Here is a 24,356-nt window from a genome sequence, read left to right on the forward strand (position 1 = left end):
TTTTATTTTACGAATTATTACATTTTTCCATTACATTGGTAATGGTAAATAATAAAACTTTTTTGCCCAATTTATCGCCTTCATAGAAATTATAGAAATAAAACTATTATTCAAATATTTTTAATAGTCCCGCTTATTCCCCAGCGCTGGGTTAACCGTAATTTCGCTTAAAAATGTTTTGCAGCCCATTTTCGATCACTTATGAACCAATACACTTGAACAAAATCAGCAATCAGCTTGCTGAAAAAACAAACATGCTTGATCGATCAAACTAAGCTGAGCTGATTTCAGCGAGCTTTTTCAGCTTTCAGCTCAGCTCAGTCTGCAATGTGCGCACTTGCACCGGTGCAGTGTGTTTGTTTTTTTAGAGCTGAAAAATAAGCTATCAGCTCCGCTTTCAGCTCCGCTTTCAGCTACAGTGTGCGCGAGCCCTTAGAGCAGTTCCAAGCTGAGAGTTTTTGTTGTACAACAAAAAAAAATTGTTGTAGAGAAATTGACAACAACAACAACATTTTGGAAAACGACAACCTAAATTTTCGGATGCTCAAAAGGCAGAAAACGAGAAAAATTTTTGATCTGGGATACCAGGCGAACAGAAATCAGCAGAAGGTCGCTGGTTTTTTTTTATTGTACAGTGGCGCTCCTATCGGCGATTTCTTCAACTACATTTTCAATTATAAGAAAATACAAGCCAGTTGTATTTACTGCGCTATTTTTGGGTCGATCTGGACGTGCAGTGGCTTCTTGTAATCGGAAAAAAATCCTTGATCTGATGGAGTACTTATTAAGGACCAAGGATCAAGGATATTTTCTCCAATCACATATATCTTGTTTTCTCTGTTATTTGTGGCCCGATCGAGTAGAGCGACAGCATTCTGTGATTGGAACATTTTGGTTGATCCTTGGATAAGGACTCCAACATCCTCAGCCTTACATATTTAGATTTCTCGGTTATTTGTAGTCCGATCGGGGCGTGTGACGGCTTCCTGTAATCGGAAGAAAATCCTCGACCTGATAGAGTCCTTATCGATTTGAGGACATAGTATATTTTCCACTATATATTTCCACTAATCTATACTTATACTTATCCCCGATCGCTTGGGAGCAAATACAATAAGGATATTGCCATTTTCCCGTTATAGATTCCAAGCAAAGACAATTTGGTTTATATTATATTATATTTTATTTTGATTTGATGTCATATCTCATAAATGCACACATTTAAATTAGACAGAGACACATAAATTGTTGTATTGTATCGTATAGTTTTACTGTTAGCATGGATAGTACTTTGTGGATTTTCTCTTCTGTTTGGGGACTTGTGGTTCGGTTTTTCATTTAGCTATTTGTCCAGGGATCAGGGGGACTTTTACGTATTTATGTTCGCATATTTCCTGTTTTTAAGCGCGACTTGGCATAATAAATATTTAAATGGTATTTTGCTGCATTGGGTTTTATGTTTTTTTTTTATAAATATGCAATATGTTTGTAACAATATTTAGTGATAATTACGCAAATAATTAAACTAAAGTAAAAGCTTTTTCCTTCAAATGTACACACATCTTGTAAATTGGTAGTAGCAAAAACTTATAGCTACATTTACAATAGGTTTAAATATTAGTTTACGATTATTCTCATACGATCTGCCGGGGCTTGGGCTTGGTTAGGCTTGGGCTTGCGTTAGGGTATAAAAAGTCAATACCGCCGTACAGTTGTCTCACTTAAGACTAGGGTATTTTGGTTTTTCTATGTACAAAAACGATGTATTTCTCAATTTTCTAACATTTAATGTTAGTTAAGGTTCTCTTCTCTCATTTCAGGGGGATGCCTCGAACATCGAAGCGCAGCTGTGGGCCAAACTACTAGAGTTGAATGTGATTATAAATGGTTCTGGTAGTGGTGTTGGAGGTGGACAATTTGCATTTTTAACAAGTGCGCTAAAAAGTACAATTAACTCTAGATATGGGAATGGATCATGAGAATACCGAGAAGTTATAGAATAGAGTTGGTGCAAATGGAAACCTCTTGGAACTGCTTAAGAACTCGGCTGCGAAAGTAGTGCAAGAAATCTCATTTGTGTGGATTTGGGGGATGGATAGTGCAGCGGGCCCACAGCGGATGTGTTCGGGTCTGGTTGGGGTCCTTTTAAATTTTGGCATGTACGAAGTGGATTCAACTGTGGAGGCTTACTCGGCGCCCGCAGAGCTGTCCGGCGTCACGTTGGAGTCCAGACTGGCGCAGTCCGACTCCTGATCCTGCGCCTCCGAGTAGTTGGCAGCCTCCTGCAGGCGCATCAGCATATTGAGCTGTGGAGAACAGTCCAAGATTAGTATTTGAAGCGTACGATATTACAAGGCAAAACCCACCAGAGGATCCTGGTTCTCCCCGTTTGTCAATGCGACGCCTTCTAGGCCCACATCCTCGGCATTGATCTGTCGCAGCGGTGGCACTGAGTCGGGCCCATAGGGCCAGGGATACGAGTTGCGTATGAACACAGAAGGATCGTTCCAGGCTCCGCCCCGGCGGCCATAGAGCTGCACTCCCTCGCGCACAGCCTCGACCAGATAGGGGGACAGATGATAGTTCCAAATGTCGGTGAACCACACCTGCGAGTCCTTCAAGTCCAGCGGGCAGGAGAGGAACAGACGCGGGCCAATGGTCACGTCACTGGAGCTGTGGACTTCCAGGAAACGATTGATGTGCTGCCAGACGGAGGGCAGCCAGGCCAAGACCGACGCCAGCTCTGGCTGGGCATGCTGCGTCTGCAGCTCCAGCTGGAACAGTCGCCGCCGCAGGAAGCGTCCCAGGAAGCCCTTGACGGGCTCCATATGATTGGCCGTAAGGACCTGGAAAACGTTTCGGAGTTAGTTTCTGTTTAGGGGAGCTGCCTGGTTCGGTTATGCCTTACCCATCGGAAATTGTGGTGCAGCTGAAGATTGGTCGTGTTGCAGGTGGCCTGCGACATGGTGCCAATAATGCAGGGCAATTTGTTGGCCGGCCCGGCGCTCAGCAGGCAGGAGAAGACATCGCCCAGGGCAGAGGCATGGTGCAAGTTGTCCAGAATGATCACAGAAGGCAGCTCCGATGCGCCATTTGCAATGGCCGCCTGCTCGGCAATGTGGCCCAGATACTGCCGCAGATCCTTCGAGGATTTGTGGTCCACGCTGCAAGAGAAGTGCTGATTAGTGCCATTCCTTCTTTCTATAAAATTACATATAAAATGAAGACTTACTTGAACGTGGCAATGGCCTCTGAGGGATTTCCCCGTCCCGCACGCGCCACTAGGAACTCGGCTAGGCGACGCGCCAGATAGGACTTCCCAGTGCCGCTGGGACCGCATAGGATGAGCCGCCTGTGCTCCGTGAGGAGACTGATGTAGCGGTGCACAATGCTGCGTGGAATGAGGCTGTCGAAGGCCAGACTCCCAACGCCCTGCAGGCAGATATACAGCGTCCGGACACTGCCCACAATGTAGCCGCAGGGCAGGAGCTCGGGGAAGCCCATCTCCGGCCCGCGCTTGGCCTCTCCCAGATGGTACGACGTGATGGAGTCCGTGTTCAGGCCCAGATTGGTGCCTGGATCGATGCGAGCCACATAGTCCTTAAAGGTCTTGCGCACAATGTAGTCGAGATTCTGCCAGGTCGTCTTGCCCGAGATGTAGGTGCAGGCGACGATAAACTCGTTTGAGCTGGCGGCTGCAAAGCTCACCTTGCGCTCGCCCTGCGCCTGGGGGTCGGCCTCGTGGCTGGCGATGATCGAGCCATTGGCATAGAAGCCATCCAGCTCCTGCAGCTCCTCGCAGTACTTGGCAAACGACTCCGGCTGTCCCAGGTAGCAGGCGATGGCAATCTTCTTGCCGTCGCACACGTCGGGCAGATCCTCGACGGCGCTGGGCATGTGCACGGGGCTGGCCAGCGGCGCCGTCTCCAGGGCCGGTGGTGGAGGCGTCAGATCAATATGTGTGCTGGGACTCAGAGGCGCCACAGCGGCGGTGTTTGGTGCTGGCGGTGGTGGGGGCTCTGGGGCCGGTGCTGGGGGCATGCACTCCTCCTCCAACTCCTCGCTGAGGCGTGGTGGCAGCTCCATGGGCGGTCGCGCACTGCCGTCGGCCAGCGAGTAGCGGCGCGAGACCTCAGAGCTGCCGGCCACCGATCCGTTGGGGCTGATCGCCTGTCCGAGGCTCACCTCGGAGCCGGCCAGGGAGCGGGTGGTCACCAGCTTCTGCAGACGCTCGTTGTTCTGCTTGAGGGACATCATCTCGGACCGCATCTTGTTCATCATGTCCTTGAGGCTCTCCAGCTGCGAGGCGGAGCTCAGGGCCTCCAGTCGAATGTCGGTGAGGACGAGATCCTTCTCGCGCAGCTGCTTCTTGAGGTCCTCCACCACCTGCTGGTCCTCCTGGTCGATGGCATCGATGGGCTTGGCGTTGTCGATCAGCGTCAGGGTCTTGGCGGGACTGCCCTGCTTGCTGTTAGGCAAAGGAGGCGCCGGTTGGGTGGCCAGGGCCGCCAGACCCAGCGGCTCGCCATGACCATTCGGGAGCGGTGTCTTCCCGGAGCTGTGCTCCTGTCCGTGATGATTGTGGTGGTGGTGGTGTCCCACATGGCGACTAGTCTTCGAGATCTTGGCGTTCCGCGAGAAGGCCTTGGTGAAGCTGCTGCGCAGCCACCCCTTCTTCTTGTTGGCCTTGTTCTTGTCCTGCGCCGCCGAGCATCCCGAGCTAATGGAATTCAAGGAGCACATCGAGTCCGTGCTGTGCTGCCGCACCATTCCCAATCCGATGGGTATGCCGTTGCCGTTGCCATTGCCAGTGCCGTTGCCATTGACATTGCTGGCGGACCTGCTGCCCCCCGGTCCTGGCGGTGGCTTCTGGTCCCCGGGCTGCGACTGCAGCTGGTGATTCTGATTCTGTCCCATGCTCTGCATATGCGCGGTGGTGAGGCCCGCCTGGATGGACTGCTTCCTCAGCAGCTCGATGGTCTGCCGCATGTCCGTCAGCTCTCCGTCCTTGCGCTCCGACGTCGCCGTCAGCTGCTGCAGGCGATTGGTCATGTTGGTCAGCGACTGTTCAAACGCCGTCACCACATGGGCCTGCAACGGGAGGGGAGGAGCAGAAGTAAACGAGAGGTTAGTATAGCGGTCCTCGGTGCCTTGCTTTGGGGGCTGACGTTATAATTTATCATCGCAATTGTGACTCTCCCATACGATACCCCCAACCCCTCTCATAAGACCCCTTCTTTATGAGCATATCTCCTCCGTGTCTTGCATTTATAAAGAGAGTTCTCCATAGAGTTCTCTGCTGTGCTGTTCGGTTGCCTGTTTTGTATGCAAGACGCTGCACTTGCCACTTGCAACTCACCTCCACAATCGTCGCACATGAGTCATGGACAACAGACGAGTGCAAAAGGGTCTAAGCCGGGCTTGAAAAACTTTTGAAATTATTCGACCCTCGTACACTGAGCGAAAATAAGAGAAAACCTCAGTAAATGTGTGAAAATACGAGTATCTAAGGAATAGAGTCTTAGATATGGAATTATTCGGTATATAGTAAAGGATTAATCGATTTTCTAATCAGAAGATATATCTTCTGATTGTAAGCATTTTGAGGCTTACACCTTCCATTAAGAGGAGCAAATCATGTTCTTTTCCAGATCTCGTATCTCTCTCTTCCTTCCCTGAATTCCCAGAGCAATCTCTCCAGCTAGTGAAACATCCCAAGATACATTTGAAAACCACATTCTAGTGTGGTCTGTTTCCCCAGTGTGTGCTTACCTCGAGCATATTTATGCTCTAGAACCTGTGTCAACCCTTTGGCTATTGCCAGAGCCCCAGCAGAGCTGTTGTTCAACTATTCTGCCATCTCTGGGTATTTTTTATGATGCAACGTGACTGGCAGAGCAGAGAGTGTTATGGCTACTCCGTGGCTGGCTGCAGACTGTTGGAGATTGAAGGCCTGGCGGTAAGACAGCTGACTGAGCAAACCGATTGGCGATTGGGGATTGTAGGGGAATACTCAGCGAGACCAAGAGACTTGGAGTAACTAATGAGCGCCATTAGAGAACGGAGGGCAGAGTTCAAAGTGACTCACAGCGGAAGTTGTAATTGCAATTGGACAGTCAGACGTGCCACACACCACACCACAAAGCACAGCATTCGCATTTGAAGCGGAAGCGCTGAAGAATGAGTTAGTTTATCTCAAGCAAAAGAGTGCCGTTCATCAAAATTATATCCAGAAATAAGCACAAAAGAGTACCCTTTCTCCCTCGCAACGATTTAGCATTTTTATTATTATCAAATTGGGCGACATGGCAGGCATTTGAAATGCCTTTCCCTCTACTGCCAGACTAATTAAATAATAAAATTTGCAAACGTGATCACAACAAGCACAGCCCGTCCCATCCCTCTACACATCGCACGTTGCCACATGCCACACATTACAATCAACACGATTCAAATTAAAAAACCACGTACACCCCATAAACCCCGAGAATGGTAGGGCGAAACAGCCCCTAGCCACAACCCTTTGAAACTTTCTCCGTATCTCTGTCTCCGCCTCATTGGTCTGCCAGCTCACGTATGCGACAGGCATAAAAATTGATTACGGTGCGTATGAGTAACGTGACACAGAGGAAGGAAGGATGTCTCCGCCAGGATGCGCCCCCACCGCGGCCTTTCCCCAACAATTAAACAATGCCATCTCGGGGCCAGAGATCGTAAAAAGCGAAGCACTCTCAAGTGCTTTTAACGGCGGCAGAGCATGAGCTCAGTTCGGACACGGACTGACCTTGAACTTACACTGAACCCGTGGCCGGTATGGGTCGAAGCTGAGACATTGTTTACCCACAGAAGCGACTCATAGCCGTAGATTGGGGGGCTCCAATGAAAAGCCTCAACCAGTTGCCTCGCCTCGGCTTAATTTGCATAAGCGACACGCAAATTAAAATGGAAAACGTGTTAGATGTTTATCGAAAAGTGAGCCAATGCCTGGGATATTGGCAGGGCATAGACAAGGAGAATCTGAAGCAGCGATGGGAGGGAGGGACTAGCGACTAGCCAAATGTTTAAGAGCAACACAGAAACAGAGAATCTACTGGCAAATAATTGCAATGCCTGAGGCGTCATCGCGGTATCTAATATCCGTAAATTAAGCGGAGAAAAGGTGCAGATACAAGTCGCGAATCAGTGACAAACAATTGCTGGAATCGTGGCCTCCAAAGGGGAGATATCTCAACGCCTCACATCACTGGCAAATAATGTGTCTTCCTATTTGTTTTCCATTTAATAATCGACTATGCCATCGCATGAGGTCATGTCTATATGTATCTGTATCTGTAGCCAGGGAATTAATGAACCGCATGCCAATGCTAATATTGGCAGTGCCGGCTTTGAACCCGGGCTCAATTTGCCCGGCCAATAAATACAGACGTGGCTCAATTTGCCTGGCCAATAAAGCAAACTGCGATAAGCATTTAACTCGAGATAATTACACACTCGAAAGCGGCTTTCGGTAGCCAGCCAGCACCTTAAATGGTAAGAAAATTGAGCGGCAAACAAAGCGCTTTAATTTGCAGATTATGGTGGAAGATTAGTGGACCTCCCACATGGCAAATGCAGTGCGAAACTTATAACACCATTAGCTTTCTAGCTAGCCCCAACAACATGCTTAGAATCCATCTCCTATCTGCCCTTTCAACTTTCATTTTCGCAGTCAACTCGCAGGATGATTCATCGGGTACTGTACTCGACGACTAATGACTGCAACAAAGACAACTTCAAGGGACAGCAGAGGAGTTGCTTTAAGAAAAGAAATAAAGGGGGGAGCTGGAGCCGGAGCCGGAGAGCGACCCCCAATGAAAGGAAACGTGCGCCAAACTCTAAAAGTCAGACAGAAAGCGGGGGACACGAAATGGCAGATGCAGAAGGAAGTAAGGAAATGAAAAAACTCGTAGAAGAGAAGCAGAAAATGAGTAACAAAAAAAATTAAGAAGCAGCACAGCAGAAACATTCCCCCAAAGCATCTAAGCTGCCCTTTACGCTCCTCCCTTCCTTCCTTTCATTGAGCAGGCAGCCAAAACCTTTAACAGTGACTCTCAAACTGTAAGAGTGTGGGCAGGCTGCTGCTGCCGCTGTTGCTGTTGTTGCACTTCATTTGCACGGCGAAGGCAACGAAGCGTTAAACGGTTATGCATCAGCTGCCAGCGACACGCAGCCAGAGAGAGACAGAGAGAGAGAGAGAGGAGGGAGAGAGAAAAGTGCGATAGGGAGAGATAAAAAGTGCAGCAAGTCGCTGGGGCCATATGCTAAATGGCCAACGCAAAAACACCAGCAACAGCCACAGCTATAGCAGCGTTTGCAAAAAACAAGAAAAAACAAAAAACAGAAGATCAAAAGCTGCTCGAAGCTATAGATACCCTTTAGTAGACATTATTTGCTTGGGTTCTATAACAACAGTAGCCAGATATTGATGAAATGGTTGTAAGGACCCTCTTTTTCTATATTGTTTGGGTATAACTTTATGTATCATCCTCTACAGCTACAATTTCTGCTCATTGTTTAGATAATCCATAGAAACGTAGCAGTTTTGCCTAGAAAGACCTGTTTTCTGAATGATTATTCCTATGGAAATTATATGATATAGAGCTATTATCATAGATGTATATATATGTATATCTTTAAACGAAGACGAACCAAAACTATTTTATTCTCTATAATAGATGTCTTTACAATTGAGGGCTTAGTATATCCTGTTTATTCTCTCTGATATCACCTCAAAGATTCGTCCATAAAAAGAGTAGCCAGATCTTGATAAAATGTTTTGAATCATATTTTAAGACATTCCTTTTGATATTTTTTGGCCATAATTTCATGTATGATCCTCTATAATAGTAGTCCTCTACTCATTGATTGGATGATACAGAAAAACCTATCAGTTTTTCCTAGAAATACCAATTTCCGTAGGATTGTTCCTATTGAAACTATACAATATAGAGCTCTCATCAAGTCGGCTTGGACTTATAAACTTTGTATGTTCTTCAAAATTGGGGGTTTAACTAATACACAGTCGAGCAAAGGTGTGTTTGAGGTCTATCCCGAATTGATATCTCTCTAATATTAGCTCAAAGATCTCTCTTTCTCTATCTGCTTGCCAAACATATCCTCCACATCATTAGACCCCACCATCCAGAGGGTACTCGCAGCAATGGCAACTTTAATTTGACTGTCAATGTGGCTGTTGCTGTTGCCTCTGCTGTTGCTGCTGCCACTGATGCATTGCTGAATTTATTGCTGACAATTTGCAGACACAAAACAAAGTTCAAGTTCAATGGCAGTGCAGCCCACAAAAAATGTTTCAGTTTTAAACATCTAGCATTTCGAAATGACTTTAAGTTTGTTCAGCGGTAAAATCGCCAGTTACTGATAGCACGGTATCGGGAATGATAAGAGAGTGCTGCCCCGATAAGGTTAGACCTTCGATTAGCTGTGGTGGTGCTTTGATTACCGACTGACTTAAGTGGGTCGCCAGTCGGTGGCCAGTCTTGGAGGTAGATTTATGACCAACGGGCGACGGGTGACATTTCTACACATAATGTTGCATAAATCATGCTGCAACGAATGCTGCCCCCCCACTTGAAAATTGTGGCAGACACAGCGGATACCAGCCATCAGGCGACCATGTGTTGCCAAAAATGGTGCTCTTGTACGAGAGCGTATCTTGTATCTGTATCTGTGGGACTCTGTGGCTGCTTGTACCCGTGGGCGTGTGCACTTTGACCTTTCCAATGATTTATGCCCTCAACAGCAGTAGGAATATGCCACAATGCCACAGCCACTGCATCTGCCACAGCCCACAGCCCACAGCCCACAGCCCACACTGCAAACTGTAACTGCAACTGCAACACTTGACATTTTGTTGTGGATTTACATAAAAAGGAACAGGAGAGGGAGGGCCAGGAGGGGGAGGGGAACAATTGTAACAATTGTCACATGGCTTCCATTCCTGATTTATTATGCGGGGGCAGGGTCATGCCTCCGCCTTCTGCCCGATTTGCATAGGAAAATCTTCTGTTGATTGATGAAGCATCCGTCCGGCCTTCGAGAGAGAGTGAAAGTTTCACCCCAAGGATGTGTGGGAGGGCCTGCCCAATGACTAATTGATGAAGGCTGCACTTGGGGTCAGGCCGCCATTGAGGCGTCACATATTAATTTCCCAAAAGGCAACGTTTTTGCGGAGGTCTAACGAGTTTAACCTCTCGGCCAAACAGATAAACTATCTTCAAAGTTGATGGATTTTCCACGAAAATTAATGAAAATGCTAACCTGTGTGCCACCTTTTTATGATGGAAGTGTGCCTCGTGTTGGCTCTGGTTATTATGAGCAGTAGATATGATAGGGTATTCCATAGATACTACTTTTTAAAGCCAAAATATCTCCCTTTTCAGTCCTAGAATTGAGTTTACTTTCTCAGAAAACCCTCCTTTAGCCAAAGTGCCATTCTGTGTTCCATTTGCAGATTTCCTGTTTCGAGAGATTCCTTTTGTGCACCACACACATCACTTTTGTATCTTAATTCGATTTCTCATTCGTTTCGAAGCCGCCCGACTGCCTGCCGCTGCCACATAATAAAATGATTAACAAACTAATCCGTTCTGATTGTTTCACACACACAAACAAAGATACAATATATCGAGAGACATGAGCATCCATTGGGTCTTGAATGGATCGCAAAGAAACTCGAGAAAAAATATCAAATCATCATTAAAAAATCTTGGACAACGGGGGAGCCAATCCACAGTCCACAGTCCACAGATCCACAAAACGAAAGATACATCCAAGTCCGAGTGGAATTGCCTTTGATCCGCCGCTGCCGCCAGTCCACTGCAGTTTTTTGTTGTATTTTTTATAGTAGTAGAATGGAAGGCTCCTTCCTCTCTGGACTCCAGTGAAAGATCAAGATTGCACTCTCCATTATTTGTACAATTGTGGAAGCTCTCTCTCTCTCTCTGTGGCACTGTGGCCAAAGAAAATTATTGCTACTTAGATAAATTCGCCATTTGGCTAATGGTCTTCCCCGTCTTCCCCTCTGGCACAAACTTACGCTACCCCCATCGCAGATTTTGCCCATTTTATGGATTTTCCATGTGGAAAACTTACCTGCAACGAGAGAGAGAAAGAAATGTAAAGGAAAATTAGTTGGAGAGTCTATAAAATGCAGCGGAAAAGGCATTTAATTTCAAGATTGGTTTTCGTACAAGAGATTTGAAAAGATATGCACTTCAAGAGGGAAATGCTTGATTAAATCTTAAGCTTAAATGTTTAAACATTCAAAGATATTTTAGCAAGTTTTTTTAGAGGAATTTTGAAAGATTAACTATTATAAAATACAAGTGAAATTCGTGGGAATTTTCAGTAATTATTGGTAAAGATTTCATTGGAGTTTCCATCCCAGCATTAAATACATAATGTAAATCTTTATACCCTAATTTTAAAGAGTCGAAAATAACCCTAAGCTCTGCCATAACTTCTCCATTTATGCTTTGCTTTCGAATAGTTATTCCAGTATCCCTTTCTTGTCATCTGATACATTCAAAATATTTCTAGAGGCCCCCAAGCCGATCGATCTGCTTCAAAACCATTCCGAAATCGCTTAACAAACTCAATCAGAATTTACGAGACGCATTCTGTGCGTGTATTGTCCAATTTATCCCTTTATTAAAGACACTTTTTGAGCCGAAAACAATCAAAACAATGACTTGTCCCCGTGACACGATCAATGGCTATTCAAGTGCTCTACGTTTCCCCCTCTTTAAATTTCCATTCTTCTGTTTTTTATTGATTTCATGGCAAGACCGGAAGCCGCAAGAGAGGCACGTTCGGACAGAGACCAGGGACAAGCGACCAGAGACAATGAAGATGCAACCAGTTTGCTCGATGACGACGATGATAATATAATATTTGAGTTGCGTTGAGTTTGAAAATTCAAAGCGACAGAGCGAGAAAGCTGCTCCCCCCTCTTTGTTGCCTATTAAACAAAAGTGGGATGGGAAATGGGCTATGGTCGTGCGGCCTTCTCTCTGGTTTCTTCTGGATTCCGACTCTGTTCTGTGTTCATTTGTTTGTTTTGATTCTGGGTTTGGACTGGAGTTTACTTTTGCTGTGCTGATTTCCTCGGGGAGACAGACCTACAGACAGTTACAGAAGTGGAGACGGACTCGCACTCGCACTCGTCCTTCTGCCTCCTCGAACAACAAACAAGCTTCATCATGGTCACGTCTTTATTTCTCTGTCTCTTCCCCATCTGGTGGCAGGAGATGCCACCATGCCACCATGCCTCTACTCGTTTTTTGTGCCTTTTTCCTTGAGTTTGTCTTGTTTTTGCGGTCGGAAACAAGTTTTTGTTGTGTTCTGTTTTTGTCTTCTGTTCACTCGCTCTCTGTAGGTCTTTTGGGAGCCCTGTTAAAGAACTACAAACTGGTTTGTTCAGCCAGCAGCCACCTGTGACGGGAGCCCCCAAAAAAAATGCCCCAAGTCCAGGCGCACCGACAGCAAAAATTAACAAACGACTCGAACAACACAAAAGCAAACACGTGCCCCGAAAGATCAGAGGTGGGCTTTGGCTTCTGCTGACTTGCATAGTAAAATGTATGATTATTCTCGTACTTGAATGTGGATATAAATATTTATAATTTAATTACAAATTGAATGCAAGCGGTAGATGAAAAAAGGAACTGGTAAGACGGCTATAAGTCATAGATCTATCGACTTTAATGTACCTGCTGTCGAAGATCTTTTGACTTTAATATACCTGCTACCCGCACTCGGGATTTATCCCAAGAACCCTTCTAGGTGGGAATATCATTTGTACTTCTGACGACAAGAACTCTAGACAATATTATACGATTGCTTTGAATCTTAATACATTCGTAATTAATAGTACTTTTTATGGGTATCCCAAAGCTGGGGTTCTTATCTTGCACACCACAAGGGTTTATCTTGTTCTTTAATGAAAATACTGAAAATACAATGCAAAAGAGAGCCTGCTCTGTCCTGACGTCAAACTTCTCTCCTATATTCCAAACATAAATATTTTCATACAAAAAACACCCATGGAAATGGCTATAGGTATTCCCAGAGGGATGATAATCCATAATCGATTTACTCTCATAGATCAAAAATGCTTTCCTTGGCCACAATATACCCTGTCGCTTAATGAGTACACAAATCTATGGAAATATTTGGGAATCATGTTCGAAAATAAGCCCCAGTACGAGTACTCGTAAATCCAATGTAGCTGTCATGTTGCCACTGACAAAAAACAAACTGCAGTTGAGAAACAGATGGAGACGCAGATGGAGTTGAGATATTTACTTTGAGATACTCGCACACACACATGAGATTCGGAGTTGAAGTCACATTTGAGATATTCAGTTAGTCAACCAGTTTCTTTGTTGCAGCACTGCCGTGCCGCTTGTGGCACAGTGGCAATTACTATCTATGAGATACAAATATATTGCATGTGGATTCAGCGCGCGCTGACAGGCAGGCAGCAGGCAGGGAGCAGCAGCAGCAGCCGCTCTCCACACAATCGCTGGCCAATCGCCAGTTGGCCATCTCGTTTATCATACAGCAAACGGTTTTAATAAGCGATTTTTCAGATAGATAAAGAACCCAACAAGTTATTTAAGGCCCGGGCCACGGACCGAACTGGAGCTGGCAATTTGTTGGCATTTTGTCAGGCCCAAAGATTTATTAATTATGCATCAGAAAGACTCTCGAAAGTAGAACACAAACGGTTGATGAACCGTCCTTGACGGCCATAATGAGGCCTCCAGCTGCTGGTTAATGTATTCTGTTCGCCATCAAAGGTGTGACATTAAAAGGTGGGAGCAATCCATCAGAAATCCCCTCAGAAACCTGCTCTTTAGAACGGATATTCAATTCGATTCATTCCATCACCCTTTCCATCGTCAGGTCTGTCTTTTTTGGTCGAAAACCATTAGAAAAATTAACAATCCCAAGCCGTCAGGTGATTTCAGCCATTTAACACTCAATTGAAGCACTTGATTGAATTGAATTGAAATTGTGAGCACAAAAAGCCTCTTTACATTCATTAATTATGCTGGCCCTTCTCTTGAATGGTAGGAATAATAATAACAATCAAATTCACATTAATCATAAATGAAGTGACGGACATGGCGATATACCATTGAATTTCTATTCTTTTTGTAGTTTTACAAACGGAAAATAGAAACAAATGCTCGTAATGGAAAATTGTGGAAACTCTGATAATTTGGTATCACCTTCCCGAAATACTCTAGAGATATTAGTAACCTCTAATCACTTTATACTCCGGTTTTTCCCTCAACTTCGACCATTATCATGATGATGACACATTGTATTTCGTTGGCAATTGCCAAATATGTAAATTGAAGAGTAAAAAACATAAATAAATCAACAAATTAAATCAATTAAAAGCAATCAACTTTTGGCATTCAACAATTGAACCCCATCGTTGAACTCTTTAATCGAATTTTTTGATATTCTGATCTCCCCTATGACATGGTCAGAGCTGCTCAAACTGTAGCACCTATGAGCCATTCTGTTAAAACTGTAAGAGCCTTTCGGGGGGAATGTTTTTAGAATTTTCTCGTACTTATTGAATACAAATAGTGTTTATTCTATTATACCTTAATCAAGTCAAAACTATCTTGTATTAATCGATTTTACTATCGAAAATGGGAAAAACTATCGACCAATATGGAAATCTTATGAAAAAATCAAAACTTGTACTTTTATAGCTTCCAGAAATCTCTCCACTTGCATAATGCCATCAAACCCATTCATATTTATTCCAAATAACTTTTCAACCATTAAAACTGAAACAAACTATCTTAGTATATCGATAATTTATCTGTTATTTGCAGCTTATAACGATCTTCATCATTAACTATCAACTGAGAGGCTGCCGCCTCTGTTCGCACGCCATCTGACAATTTCACTTTTCATTTTCATACTCCCTCGACGGCGGGCGGCTCAAGTTACCTACTAACCCAAGTCTCTGTCGCTGTTGCTGGTGCTGTCGCTGTCGCATTCCCAAGACACAGTCCAGTCCCAGACCCAAACATTGGGGTACTGGCTGGCTGGGGGCAGCTGCTGCCGAGCTGGAGCTGGAGCTAGTGCTCATAAATAAACATGAAATAAACATGAAAAACGCCTTAAAAAACAAGAGCTTGTGGCGTCGCAGAGGCTAAGTCTAAAAACCGCTTTAAAAAAACGCGCCAAAAAACAAAACCTTAAGAAAACCGAGAGATAAAAAACAATCCATACGTACTCCACTGTGTACTCGTCCGAACGGACGGCATTAATGGCAACTTTATTTGTTTTGAAAGCTGACATTGATTGGACCCGCAATTGGCGACGAAATTGTTGGTGTAGTCTGCCTTTTGGGATCGGCCAGGTATCGCGGTATCGCGGTGTCGAGGGGTTTATGAATGGGCATCGAGTGTGTATTTTGTGATCCCAAGGAGCAGGCAGTGCTCAAATATATTCAACACGCACCGAGTGTTCGTGGGTTTTAATTGGGGTCAGGTTTTGGGGGATTTAATGTGGATAGTTACTGATTAATTCATCAAGAGAGTGATCGATGATATCGATTCATTTTGTGGCACGAAATTGTACATTTCCATCGCTAAAACTACACTCCAATCCTGCCTTCTCAGGTATCAAAGTATCAATGAGTTTTCTATATAAAGAAAACACTCTATAAATCATCATCGTCTTGCCTTTTGCAGGGCATTCCCATGGCTGAGCAAACCGCATTGAAAGCTGGCGATTTCTTTCGTGGACATATCAATTGCATGTTCTGCGAAATCAGGTCATCGGTTTTGGTCATCAGCAGTCGCAGCAGCAGTTGCAGCAGCAACAGCAACAACAGATGTTGTTTGTGGGGTGCTGCTTGCACCAAAACGGACATAGTCGTAGGATTAAAATCAGGAACTGTAATCCATGGGACGTGAACCTAATGGGAAAGACGTTTGGGCCAGAGGTGGCTGTTCGTTTATTTAATATGCCAGAGAGCAGAGCCAGAGCCAGAGCCAGAGCCGGAGCAAAGGAGGACCCCGAAGGCCTTAAGACAAGCGACAAATGCAGGCAGGCATGCAGCTCCAGCTCCAGCTCCAGCTCCAGAGGCACCTCATGCAAGTTTGATTAAATCAATCAGTGGGTAAAGCATCTAACGGCGACTGACAGTCGTACTGCTTCTGCCTCTGGCTTCTGCCACTGCCACTGCCACTGCGTCTGCCTCGGACTGTTGCAGTTGCATTTTCTGTACGAGTAGCGGCTGCAGTTGCAGGGGCATTGTTGGTCAAGTGTGGAGGTTGCTGCTGGTACGAGTACGAGTATGTACATTGCTTGGCCATATTCGATGACTTGCATTCGTAATGCCATAGCCGGATGAAGCGAATGCCAGGTGAAGACATCACCAGGAACAGCAGAGAGGAACGGAGAACGCAGAACATGGACACCATGAAATTTATAACAGTACCAGCAAAACATGAGGGAATTTGTTGAATTTATAGGAAATTTATAGGAATCTGTAATATTCGGTTCTGTTGAGTTTATACGCTTTTTGATGGGGTGATTGGTAGAGAAATATTCATTCAAAGAGTTATTTATTGTTTTTTGGGCACTTTTTCTTAATAAATCGATAGCCACATCGATTAGCAATTGATTTATCGCCAAAAACCGATTAATAATCGATGAATTATCAGTCGCTACAGATCGAATGACGTTACGTTCAATTTTAGGACTATTCTAGTGGCATCGATAAATGTTCAATACTTTTGATCGATTTATAATCGATTATTGATCACTTTTAATCAAATTTACATCACCTGTTCGAGCTCCTCTTGCGGCGAGGCGGCCAATGTCAGCGATGGTTGGCCTCCCCCTGCCCCACCACTGATCGGCGGACACGACTGCCGCTTAAAGTCCCTCCGGATGGCCAGCTCGTACCAGGGAATCAGCGGCTTGCTCCTCAGCGTCGTCTGGCAGCCGATCTTGAAGTCCAGCGGATCCATGTACTCCGGAGCCATGCGATTCAGATCGCTGACGGCCGCATCCGCCGAGGCGTAGATATTCCCCACCGACTTGTTGCCGCCGCGATGCGTCCGCCAGTGCCCGCCGGTGGCCATGTCCAGCATGGAGCCCACGGGCACGTCGTGGCTGCGGTGCAGACCCGCCGCCATGCTCTTGACCCGCATGTGCCCCAGCGTGTGGTAGCGCCGATCCACGGCATTCGGGAGCATGGGCATGGCGTTGGGGACCACCAGGAGCTCATCCTGGTCGATGGTGGCGAGGCTCTGGCTCGTGAAGGACCTCTCCAACAGCTCCGCACTGTTGCTCCGCTGCGTGACTATCGGCAGCTCGTACAGATTTAGGCGTGTGCTGGTCGGCGGCCTCGTGGGCGTGGCATAGATCTTTGGCTTGGCATAGAGGCTCTCGCGGCGCACAGGTGCGGGCGGCGGTAGGCCTGTGGGCGAACGGGGCGCCTCCGTGAGAGACAGCGTCATGGGTCGGCGACAGCCCGTGGATCCCACGGAATTGTGGCGCAACGTGGGCGGACGTATCCTCGGATCGCGCTCCCGCTCTCGCTCCTGCATATCGAAACTGATCTTCGGCAGAGGCGAGTAGCAACCCCTTTCGGAGCTGTCGTAGGAGCTTCGCAGGCCGCTGTCCAACCGACGCTTGGGGCTATCCGGTGCGGTGTACAGGAAGATGTGCTCCTCCTCCCCCGCAGTATTGTAGTCCGGGGTCTTGGGCGTGGCACTGCTCTGCAGGGAGTCCAGGGAGAAGCGGGAGTTCTTCTTTGCGTTCTGGTAGTCGCAGGGCATGCTCCCGCCGCCCGAGGAGCTGGAGGCGTCAGAGAGCGGTCGAAAGCCCACGGGATTCGATGTGGTGCTCGCATAAATCGGCTCCAGATCTCCTCCAATGGTGGGTGTCCTCACGGGCTTCGCCCGGGCATAGATCTCCTCGCCATTCCCCTGGCTGTAGGTGCTCCTCAGCGACACTGTTCTCTTCCTCTGGGGCTGCAGTATGTGCGGCTGATGGGCCGGTGGCTGTGAGGAGGCAGCTGCTTCGGTGGCCTCTGCAGCGCGTATGGAACAGGAACGGGTCAGACCCCTCGCACGGATCGTGGCATAGCCATCATAAATGGGCGCCGCAATCGGCGACGGAGGCGGTCGACTGCTGGTGCTGGCTGCAGACATCGTTTCGAGTTGGATTTTTCTTAAGTTTCGGACTTCGATTCGAGGGGTTTTCACAAGTTTTTCATTTTGGTTTTTGTCGGCTGTTCGTTGTTCACTTTAAACATTGATTAATCGCTGAATTGAGGATTCAAATTTATCATTTATTCATTCGACTCCGGGGGTAACCCAGATAGATATTGTTTAATGCTGCCCCCCCCACTGCACTCGCTCGCTGTTCATTGCTAGGGAGGCCCCCTGCCCTCCCTTCATGGTGGCATCAATCATTTTTAATTGAAGCATGGATTCATTCATTGAGCGTCCAATGAACTCCACGGGACACGCCCTGGAATCCACATGATGCCTCAAATGTGGGAGTTGATGCCTCAAGAGTTGGCGATATTCCTAGAAGTAAGAGTCACTCGAATCGTGGCTGTCCCTCAACTTGTCTCTGGTTCTCTGGTTTCTATGGCTAAGACGCCTCATTAACGCCTAATTAGCATCTATTTCACATGACGGGTTTTCTGATTGACAGCCAAAAAACTATCGCACCTCAGAGCAAGTTAATGGAGCAGCAGCACAATGGAGGAGATAGATTTGGGAGATGGATGTAGCAGGTGGAGAAGAGACCAGGCCTAATGGATTCGACGGCTTTTCAATGTCAAACTGAGGAGCACGTGAGTGGAATCTAATGGGGCGGGTGTTACGAGAGCTTTCGATTGTACAGAGATCATAGAAAACCCACAATTCTTTAGCGAATATATCCACGATTACCCGGAACTGCATTTTGTTTCGAGTTCTCCAACATCTTATAAGTTTTATCAACTACTTGACACATTCGACTGACACCCAACGAGCACTCAAACTCAAACACACAAGCGAGTATCTATGTATCTACGTATCTATGCTACTCGTACAAGCATGTGCCATGTGTGGTGCGCTGCCATTTCTGTAGCTTTTTCTGCCTGTCAATTGGTTTGTTAGTTCTTTGGCCTGCAGCAGTCGTTGACACTTGAGAGAGAGACAGCCACTGGCACAGCCACAGAAGGAGGAACGGAACACTTCTGGTGGCAAGGCGAAAAAAAGCTGCCGCCTGCTGCTGGCCAAGAGGCTGGTCGGGGAGACTTGGGCCTGACTTCGGGCCTCTCCGACAATAACAAGGAAATGCAATAAACAACAATTTTCTAATGTCATCAACATATAGACGATGACGACGACTACGACTACGTTTCGATGTTTTCTGCTTTATTGTTGTATTTTTTGTCTGGAGCTGGAGGTCTCTCTCTGGACAGTTGTTGTTTTTAGCACTGCGTGAATTGGCTGTAATTGTTTTGATTGCACTTCATGGGGTATGCCCCAGCGTTCTGTGCTCTCTCTGCTAACTCTGTTAATAAACCACTTTAATTGTGGGGCCTGGAGTCCAGGATGTGAGGGAATGTATATCATTTTAATGTGGATGAAGTAATTAAACACGACATTAAAGTTCTCCAATAATTAGGGAGAGACAGAGAGAGTGTCAGGAATGGAGAAATGTCAGAGAGATCAAAGATAAGTGCAGGAATCTGAGATAGGAATAAGTGTTGTATTTTAAAGGGGATTGGATTGGAACAATTAGCTCAAAAAATAACATACTGCCATAATTGCCACACGTCATAGAAATTCTTATAAAACTACGGGTTGTACGGTGACCAAAGATTGGAACTTTAAGTTTAAGGCCACATTTTCAAGTTCAACCTTCAACACCGACATATGGGGCGTGCCACCAAGACTCAACAGCCTTAAAGTCAAACAAAAACTTTTAAAACTTTATAAAATGCAACAAAAAGCAGCCAAAAACTTTGTTTCAAGTCAAACTTAAGTCTGAAAGTCACGAAGATGTGCTGAAAGTATATTTTCAACAGCCTTAGACTTGGAAAAACCACTGCTGTTTAATAGAAAGACCTGAGAGAGCTGTAATTGCAACAGAAATGCGACTATAGATGTAGAAAACTATCTCCAAAAATATCATAAAAACATGGGTCATCGGTGAAGAGTGAACTCTGGAATATAAAGATTTTATAGCACAGACCGTATACACATTCCCCGACAATCCACAGAGCCATGAACACACATACACACATAGTACATACATATGTGCATAGATATATAATAAATTTGAGATGCCTGCCTGCGATTGTATCGCGGCAATCAATCAACCTTTCAATGCAGGATCTCAGATGACAATGTGAATCACCATCGACGGTTTGATAAGCACTGCTGCAGCCGACACTTGGGCCAGCGACAAAAAGTGTTGCAGTGGCAATGCGGAAGTCTCTTGAAATTTATGAGCTGCTATGCAAAAAACTAATTTCAAAAGAGCACGACTGACAGCAAAAGTGGCAGAGAGAGTGACTCAGCCTCGGGCTAAGAGTTTGAGAGGAACACAAGGCATAGTTTGAGAGCCACAAAGTGTACACTGTACAGTCCGCAGTTGTACAGTTGTAGAGCCACTGCAGCAGTCAGTAATTTCAATCAAACCACGTCTCAAGTCGTGCAAATTGATTCGAAAATCAAAGGCGAATATAAATCAAATTTTTGTCGAAAATTTTCAAGCACCCACAGGGCATCAGAAAATCAAAAAGCTCCCCCTCCCCAACCCCCGAAAAGTGACTTTTGTGGGTCATGTGGGCGTCTAATTGTTTGAATTTTTGTCTTTAGCGAAAAACTATTGTCTATTGAAATTTATGCAATTGCAGTTTGCATTGGCATTTAATAGTCTTTGTTTCTGTATATCTTTCAAGGGAAATACTACATAGTATACGAGTCTTACGAGTCTCTGTACGATGAACTTTTGTGGCCGCTTGGAAATGCCAAAGGTTCAGACTGATTTCCTGTGCGGAGGCGTTTTTATTCACTCTTTTTCTTAGCCATTTTTAGCCTCGTTTTTCTGTGGCTGTTGGTTTATCTGTAACGCACCTTTGACAGCAGCAGCAGCGCAGCAGCAGCAGGAGCATTGACAACTTTCGCCAAAATGCAAAGCCACCAAACCATCGTCTTATCGCGAGTGTCTGTCTGACTCTCCACCTTTTCTGAGTCTCTCTCTGCCACAGATTTTGGGTGCTCTTTCCTGTGGGCAGGCGGCCAGGCCACAGAGTGGAGCAGAGCACTGTCTAGACAACGCGGCTGCTGCCGCTGGGTGCTGGGGCGCTGTCTTATCAGGCAGCCCGAATCTCAAAAGGAAATTGCTTTAAATTTTTCGTAGTAGAAGAAAATATACACACATAATAATAATGAGTGACATTTCAGTGTCTCTGAAGCTGTGGGCTGATTAATGCATTTAGGAAATGAAAAGACAACAAACTACGAGTGCGAGCGATCAAGAGATCAAGTCAACACATGTTCTGTTGCTGCTGCCGTCCTGGGGGCACAATACTATACGATACGTTTTATTTTTACTGATGATGATGATGCTGTTGCTGTTGCTGTTGACATTGGGGTGCCCCTCCATTGATCGATTATTTCAAAGCTACGCAAAAAGCGAAAAGCGAAAAACTCGTTGGCTAATTGTGTCACAGGCAAAATATCCAAAATATTCTCGTACCACATGCCAGGCCACTTCAATGCCAAAAACTGGTTGAAAACAAAGCACACAAAAAGCCGATTCATGACTTTTCGAGAGCTGCTGTCAACTGCATAGCTAAGTAGCAGCTCACGGGGGCTATGGCTATGGTTTGGGTGTTAGATTTGACAGACACTTTGACGGAATACTTTTATTCCACACCCCCAACCCCCAACCACTGCGTATTTAAGGTGTGTTTTAAAAATTAATAATAATAAAGAAACACAAAGAAATTTAGTGCCCGGCATTAAAGCGTTTTATAGATCGTATTTCAAACTTATATAGAAATTAACGTTGGAAACATATTTCCGTTGACAGCAGCAAAAACAGCAAAAGCGGCGGCGCCGCCTGAAACATTGCCAACGTTTTTTCCATTGAAATTTTCGGGCTGTTGTCTTTGCCTTTGGGGCTTATCATCGAACGGTTATCGCCCAAGAGCGAACTCGGATCATAAAATTAATAAATTTATGTATTTATGCAAAAAAACAAAAAAACAGACAGCGAAAAACATAACAAAGTCTTGAAAAGGGGAGCGCCAGGCGATCTACAAAAAACTAAGAGCTGTCGCTGCCTCTTGAAGAGGGTATTAGGATTTTTGGAAGAACTTTGATTGAGAAAAAAAAAGTATAAGAATATAAGAAAACTTTGGAGGCTATAATATCCTCATTTAATTATTAAAACTACTAGAGATCTCCATGAATCCATTCAAAATGACCTATGACGCGTTCAGAAATGAGTACTCATTCAATGTGAATAAATTCGAACAAATTTGAGTGCTAAACAGAGTATTAGAGCCCTCCTTGAACAGGCAATTCGGTGGGATTCGGTACTCGCTTCGAATCGCTCGCCCAAAACGGACTGAACGATGCTGACATCGTCATTTCCAAAAATTTCGTTTTTTTTTCTCGCTCACTCTCCATTGGATTTTCTGGTAGAAAGATGGAGCAAGATATACAATAATTTACATATTACGTATCCATGTTTCTGTATCTTAATATCCGTTTGAAAATCCCTTACAGAAGAATCTTTTTTGAGGTTCAAACAAACCTTTGCAATTGTACCGCTATATCATAAGTAAGTTCCTACAACAACTCCCTTTCTGCCAAGCCAAAACATCTGCACAGTAAGGCTTAGGTCTTGATCCTATCATAGTTGACCCAGATTAAACAATATTAACTTGTACCTGCACTGGGATTAATTTAACTAGAAGGGTATTCAGAATTTCAGCTTACATTGTGCTTCGTTTCTGGTCCTCAGATACTCGTATATTTCGCTTGTATCTCTACTCTGACGTTTATCGAAGTGCATTAATTAGACACGAAAACTGCTATGTGCGAGAGTCACAGAGTGGAAGTAGAGGCCTCTGTGGCCAAGTTTTCGGCGGAACTTTATGTAGCGGGTGGAACCGGTCTCAAGACGATCTCGACTGGACCGAGACAGACCCTGCACTCCACTCACTTCCTCACTCAAGCACTTGATACGAGCGCATAAGCACTTTTGTGGAAATTATAAACAATTGAGGCTAATTTAAGTTTTCTTTTTTCTTATGCCACAGCAGAGGCTCGCATACGAGTATATCGTATATCGTATATATAACAACATTAGGCATGTAACTCGAGAGGGTTTTTTGTTCAATTTCAATGGGGGGAAATGAGTTTTTTGCGTCAATCTGCCCGAGCATATGAGATCTTTATATGAACGAGGGGCGAGCGAGCCTTAATGCATTTCATTAAGAGTTACTTCAGAGCCCGGACCCACAGATGCGGCGGCAATTGCATTTGATTGGATGGACTGGAAAACCAATTGCATAACGAAGGTCGAAGCCAGAGCTGCCCCTCCATCCCACGAGAGAAAGAGACGGAAAACAAGCATCTCTAATGCGGCAAAATCTGAGATAATGTCTGCTTAATGACGAAGATAAGTCTGCAGTCTATAATTCCCCCTTTCAAGTGTTTATTATCTCCCTCTCTCGAGAGAGAGAGAGAAAGAGAGAGAGAATTTGTAAGTTTAAGCGGATTTTTCTTTAATGCAAAATCAGCAAAACAGGTAGACGTTTGAGATAAAGTGTGGAGAGTGGGGAGAGATATTTCATGGTTTGAGAGATTAGAGATAATCAGATTTTTCGGATGGCAACAACGAAAGATTTATGTGATGGTAATTTATGGGATAATTGATGCAAAAATCTGGTTTCTGACTTCGATGCATGGGAAAGGCCTTTCCTTTTTAATGTTTTTATCTGGAAAATATTACATTTTTCTATAGATTATAGAATAAATATTGTAAATCTACATCATAATTTGTTGTGAAATGAGTTCAAATCGTTACCGGCTATTTATTCTCAGCCATCTATCAAGAATGTTTACAATTCCTATAAAAGATATACAACATTATGAAATTTATATTCCCCCAAAAATAATTCTTAGATAAAATTCCTTTTGGCTTCTATGCTCGTAAAGATCCTAATCGAACAGAAGTTTTATGCGGCTTTAGATAAAGATACCAGATACACAATTTTGGAG

The 24,356-nt window shown here is 45.1% G+C and overlaps 1 protein-coding gene across 6 annotated transcripts in view; it reads right to left on the bottom strand.

Annotated features, from left to right (window-relative positions):
- Positions 1-1,245: 1,245 nt before the first annotated feature.
- LOC6596472 (protein sickie) overlaps positions 1,246-24,356 on the bottom strand; it is a 215,444-nt gene continuing 192,333 nt past the window's right edge. For 5 of the 6 annotated variants that reach the window (XM_026987762.1, XM_026987758.1, XM_026987761.1 and 2 more), the window contains 4 exons: positions 3,233-5,091; positions 2,909-3,164; positions 2,367-2,846; positions 1,246-2,306 (listed from right to left, as the gene is read on the bottom strand). In XM_026987762.1, coding sequence (XP_026843563.1) covers positions 2,187-2,306; positions 2,367-2,846; positions 2,909-3,164; positions 3,233-5,091 — 2,715 coding nt within the window. In that variant the 3' untranslated portion in view covers positions 1,246-2,186. Of the gene's footprint in view, positions 2,307-2,366; positions 2,847-2,908; positions 3,165-3,232; positions 5,092-16,889; positions 18,378-24,356 lie in introns of all 6 variants that reach the window. The other variant, XM_026987763.1, reaches the window with a different exon arrangement.

Source organism: Drosophila persimilis, unplaced genomic scaffold (assembly GCF_003286085.1).
Source record: "Drosophila persimilis strain 14011-0111.01,24,50 unplaced genomic scaffold, DperRS2 tig00000124-arrow-pilon, whole genome shotgun sequence".
In the NCBI taxonomy this organism is placed as follows: Eukaryota; Metazoa; Arthropoda; class Insecta; order Diptera; family Drosophilidae; genus Drosophila; species Drosophila persimilis.